The 5,164-nt window shown below is 37.4% G+C and overlaps 2 protein-coding genes across 9 annotated transcripts in view; one reads left to right on the top strand and one right to left on the bottom strand.

The window, feature by feature from the left end:
• The window catches only part of kdm6a (lysine (K)-specific demethylase 6A), a 75,239-nt gene extending 71,954 nt beyond the window's left edge, over positions 1–3,285 (bottom strand). For 5 of the 8 annotated variants that reach the window (XM_016467415.1, XM_016467414.1, XM_016467418.1 and 2 more), the window contains exons 1-2: positions 2,767–3,284; positions 2,566–2,629 (exon numbers count right to left, since the gene is read on the bottom strand). In XM_016467415.1, the coding sequence (XP_016322901.1) occupies positions 2,566–2,629; positions 2,767–3,092 (390 nt within the window). In that variant the 5' untranslated portion in view covers positions 3,093–3,284. Of the gene's footprint in view, positions 1–2,565; positions 2,630–2,766 lie in introns of all 8 variants that reach the window. The other 3 variants (XM_016467416.1, XM_016467412.1, XM_016467413.1) reach the window with 1 other exon arrangement.
• An 861-nt stretch (positions 3,286–4,146) lies between these two features.
• Positions 4,147–5,164, top strand: part of LOC107673665 (FUN14 domain-containing protein 1) — a 5,226-nt gene continuing 4,208 nt past the window's right edge. The window contains exon 1 of the mRNA XM_016467358.1: positions 4,147–4,244. Within this exon, the coding sequence (XP_016322844.1) occupies positions 4,226–4,244 (19 nt within the window). The 5' untranslated portion in view covers positions 4,147–4,225. The remainder of the gene's footprint in view (positions 4,245–5,164) is intronic.

The raw sequence follows: 5,164 nt of genomic DNA on the forward strand, positions 1-5,164 counted from the left end.
ATAATTTGTAATATATAATTATTCACGGTATTTAGAAGTGCCCACGATAACAATATCGTGCATATTCATTACCGTGCTATATCGCATTACCGAATACCGGCACAAGTCTAGACGCAAGTAGACATTGATTGGCCAAACGTGTACGAAAATGCCCTCACCCGCCATGATTTAAAACGCCGTGTAAACATACTGTAAACATTGTGTCAACTTATTTAGCAAGTATGGAGAACAGAGATAGATGGACAGATTTAGTTCTGGAACTAAAGCGGTGCGAAAGGCCCTAATGTTCTGTTCATTAGAACCCTGAAAAACTGTACTTTAAATGCTTTAGCTCCTTCAAGTGTGTTCGATTCTGTTTGGCAATGATTTTATCATTCATCCGATGGAAATAATCGTTCAGAAAGTTATATAAATTATATCCTTGTAGCTGTGTTGTGAACTTCCCTATTCTCAGTCATTCACAGCAAGGATGATAACTCTCAAGTTACTACGTTTTAATAATAATCTTGATTATAGTCAAGTCCACACCACAGCCATAACAATAAGGACACAGAAGAATGATATTTTTGGAATCACTCTCAGATTGTTTTTTTTTTCCAGCTGATGAACAATAAAAACACTGACAACCTATCAGAATCCACCGAACTTTAAAGAGCTTGAGCACTTAACGATGACAAAACTACAACTAGAGCTTATAATAACCAGAACATTATTGTCTGTTGTTGTGGATGCAAATATAGTTATCTTTCATGGTGTGAACGGGCCTTTAGAATGATTATTAAAACTTTAGTTACTATTATAGTTATCATTTTTGGTATGAACGTATTTTGGTATTGATGCATCACTATTTTTTAAGACGCATCAATTATTTATGGCAGTTCTTGTGGCAAATTAATGTCTATGAAGTTGAACAATAATTCCAAGCTATTATAAATATAATTGTTTTTCAGTATAGTTGTCTACAAGCTTACATTTATACTTTAGATAAAAAAAATGTTAAAAAAAATCACAGTTAGATGGACTTTTTAATCTTTTCTCTTCATCACTTTACTGCAGTTCATGTTTACTTCATGGGTCCTACAATAGGACAATTCATTTTTAAAAACACAATTATATGTTTTCCTTATGTTAAAAACAACAGACATACGTATAAATAAAAACAAAAGTCCTTAAAACAAATAAAGTGACAAAATATCCAGCACTGACCTACTACAACAAATGCTGCTTGCAAAGGCAACCTGGCAAAGTCAACTTGCTCGGCCATAATGACAAACCCCTTCAGAAGTACTCAAATCTGCCAAATGCAATGTTAAACCTCACACAAGTTCTCGTAAGCAACTTGACTACTGATTTACTGAAAGCCTGGATGTTGAGATCGGACTGAAAAGAGCCCAGCAGCGTTCAAATCTCTCCTCACATGCAGTTACAGTTGGTTAGCATCATGCTAACCAGCTAACATGTAGCTTTAACCTTCCCAGTTCATCTCGAACCACTAAAATAGCCTACAGTCTGGTCTAATCGGCAAAATAAGTTCAATAATTCACAACTTTGGCCTAACCGAGTATGAACAGCTCGGCTAGCTAAACTTATACACTGAGATTGTTTACCACTATCATACGACAGATACACCTTATGGCTAAAAAAAACGAGATAAGACACGTTTCTCTATAATTAAGATGGTTCATTAAATCAAACAACCTTCGACTGCTTAACTGATATTCAAATGGTGGCAAACGAATAAAAACAACACCCTCATTAACATTACTCTCAACTCTTCATTACAGAGTTGCACTGACAATTGGTGAACGGGGTCATAATAGGCGAAAATGGCTTTATACAAAATAGCTTTACTTCACAAAATGAAGTCTGACTGCTGTTTACATGCGCAAGAACTCGACAAAGCCAGCACCCAAACTAATATAACACTCAGTTAAATAACTTTCAAAGCAGATTAATATTTAAAATAGTCACCGCAGAGCAACTACAGATACCCATCACTGACATGCATTGTGCAGCCTATATCAAGGCAGTTTCATGAAAAGTTAATATTTACAATATCATATCTCAATGCAGTCGCATTTAGCAGATTAGAGCTGGGCGACAATATAGTTTAAATTTGCAACGATAAACAATCACGCAGATGTGCTATTTATTGCTTTACGTGAGTATGTATGCGGATGAAGTTGGATGTACTATATCCAACTTTTAATATATCCTTTTAAGTATATCATTACTGTATAGTACAATATGAATTTAATACTGTGCGTCTTTTTGCATTTTATATGTATACATCTGATGTATAGCATCATAAAAGTGTCACGCACACTGCATTATTCTGTACAATGCAATGGTTCTCTGTGCATTATTCTGACTGTGTATTGCAGCTGAATAATAAAGTATATATTTATGTCTACACAGACCCCCTTGAGTGTCATTGCATACTGTGTTGTATCAATATTACGCATTTTTCTGTGTAATACGAGTATACTTGCAGAGTGATGTTATATGATTTGCAGTTATGTGTCTATCTGTCTCCAGACCTCCATCACTGTCACATACTCATACCTTTAACAGCAAGGCCTTCGTTCTGGCGCCATCTTCATGAAGCCTCTGAAATCCAAACAGTGTGCTGCAAATAGAGGACAACACAGGCGGTTCCGTGTTACTTTACCTGCACCGCATTCATTTTCACCGCTTTAACATGCGGGGAAGGCTCGTAAAAATGCACGGAGGGTCATCGGTGCAAGTAAAGGGGCTTTGACAGACCTGTCTACGCTGGCTAAGCGCTCCCTTTCTTGCGGCGTAAGCTTCGGAAAGTCCTCCTCGGTTTCACTCGCTTTTCCCGCCGCCATTTTCTTTTCCTCATCACCATCACCAGCAGCAGCAGCAGCGCGAGCTACAGCGGCCACTGACACTCCGCACGATTTCATAGACAAAAAACTCCAGCGAAAATATTTACGCACCACAAGCCGAGCACCTTTTTGCGTGGATCCAAACGCAAAGAAAGAATAGACGGAAAGTAATTTCCTCTGAACACTCCCTTTTTCACATTGTCCTCGACATAAATGAGTCGCAGGTACACCAAAATGCATGCAGAACGAGCAATGCAGGATTTAACGGCAAATTGATATTTAGTAATATCTCAAACTTCCCCCTAGTCGCCAGCTCAAACTTGTTATAATTGTGTCACTCAAGCGAACCCACGCCGACGCCGTCGGAACGCCTTCTCTGTGGTTTTGGCCAATGGCTGCTTTCGGTGGAGACCACGTGAACGGCCTTGTCTTGGGATCCATTTTTTTCATATAAACTTTCAAGGGGGAGGGTAAATAACAAACCCCTCAACTTTACGCCGCATCTTCGCCTGCTGCGATTGGCTCACCTGGATTTATTATGATTACGTAACACCAACATAAAACGCATTATTGGCTCAAAGCATCTGTCTGTTTGAAAACTCAGGGTTTTGAGGATGTAAGGAAAACGTTACCTGATTTCTACAGTTATTAGGCAGTTTGTTACATGAGCTAGTATGATTTTCAATACTCCAGATTATGTGGCAAATGTGGAATATTTCTTTCTTTCTTTCTTTCTTTCTAATGTACATACAATTTCACTCAGGGTTCTATAATTTTGATTATAGTATGGTAGTGAATTGAAACTGTATTTAATTTTATTGTTTGTAGTTATCAGTTATGTGTTTGTCTAATGGTGTAATTCCTAAATTTCAGATAGGCCTAATAAATATAATTCTATTCTATCATATCACATAAAATATCATCCTATCCTATCATGTTCTATCATATCTTATCTTATCTTATGTCTTTCTTTCTTTCTTTCTTCCACTATTCTCTTTCAAGTTATTAGAGATATCTCTACATCCTTCAAAATACTAAGCAAGAAAGTAAAAAAGAGAAGAAAGAAAGAAGTAATTATTTCTCTTCTTTTTACTCCCTTGCTTAAGTATTATTATTATACAAATACTACAGTGTTTCTTATTGAAATTAAGCCAGCTTCAGGCGGTATGTGTAAAAGACCTCTGATATTGTAGGTAAACTATATTTTAAAATGTAAAATGACAAAAATTACACTTGAAATAATTTGCGGAGTATTTTGTGAATAAGGCATACAAGCGATCGTAGGAGTCTGTAGACAGTGAACGCACGGAAATTACGCAGGATTTTGCGTAGAGCTGCAGCGGTTTTGAGCACTGTGAACGGAGCCTCATAAAATGGCGGATCGCGGTGAAGGTAAACAAATTGGCCAACCAAACATTTGAATAAAGAGCCTTGATTGACAACGTGTTTATTTAACCATATAGGTTATATGCAACGAGTTTCCAAGAGTTTGCAATGTAGTAACTTAGAGCAGCATAGTGATCGATTATTATGTCGGCAGACTGTACAGATATCATGTGGCTAAATCTCTGAAAATCCACTCTCATACGGTTTTAATTCTCATTCATGTCTTTGTAACTGCATGTCGGTGAATTAATACATTCAAAATATCCTCTGAAGTGCCTTGCTCTCAGGTTTGATATTTCAGTGTAAGGTGCGATGGTGAGGTTGGTGACCTTATTATCACTGTTAAAATACTTAAGGTTCGTGCTGTTTTTTTTGTTTTTTTTAAAGGGGTCATATGATGCTGCTAAAAAGAACATTATTTTGTGTATTTGGTGTAATGAAATGTGTTTATGCGGTTTAAGGTTCAAAAAACACATTATTTTCCTCATACTGTACATTATTGTTTCTCCTCTATGCCCCGCCTTTTTGAAACGCGTCGATTTTTACAAAGCTCATCGGTCTGAAAAAGCGAGGTGTGCTCTGATTGGCCAGCTATCCAGTGCGTTGTGATTGGCCGAATACCTCAAGCGTGTGACTGAAATGTTACGCCCCACCATACTGTTATGATGCCGTCAGGCCGGAGCGATGATTCAAAAACATGAAAACCCATTATAAACGAGGCATTCGTTGCATCCAGTGGGGACATAATTATGGATTATAATGACTTATACTGTATTTTTACGCGTTGCGTTACATCGCGCCGCGTAAACATAAAACCATGTCTGCATTTGTGATCGGAGAAATGACAAACAACAAGCCCTACTCTACACTGCCCAAAACTCACGTTTGAATCATCAGTGGCAAATTCTTTAAATATAAACATACTT

Source organism: Sinocyclocheilus anshuiensis, unplaced genomic scaffold (genome assembly GCF_001515605.1).
Source record: "Sinocyclocheilus anshuiensis isolate Anshui unplaced genomic scaffold, SAMN03320099.WGS_v1.1 scaffold628, whole genome shotgun sequence".
Taxonomy (NCBI): domain Eukaryota; kingdom Metazoa; phylum Chordata; class Actinopteri; order Cypriniformes; family Cyprinidae; genus Sinocyclocheilus; species Sinocyclocheilus anshuiensis.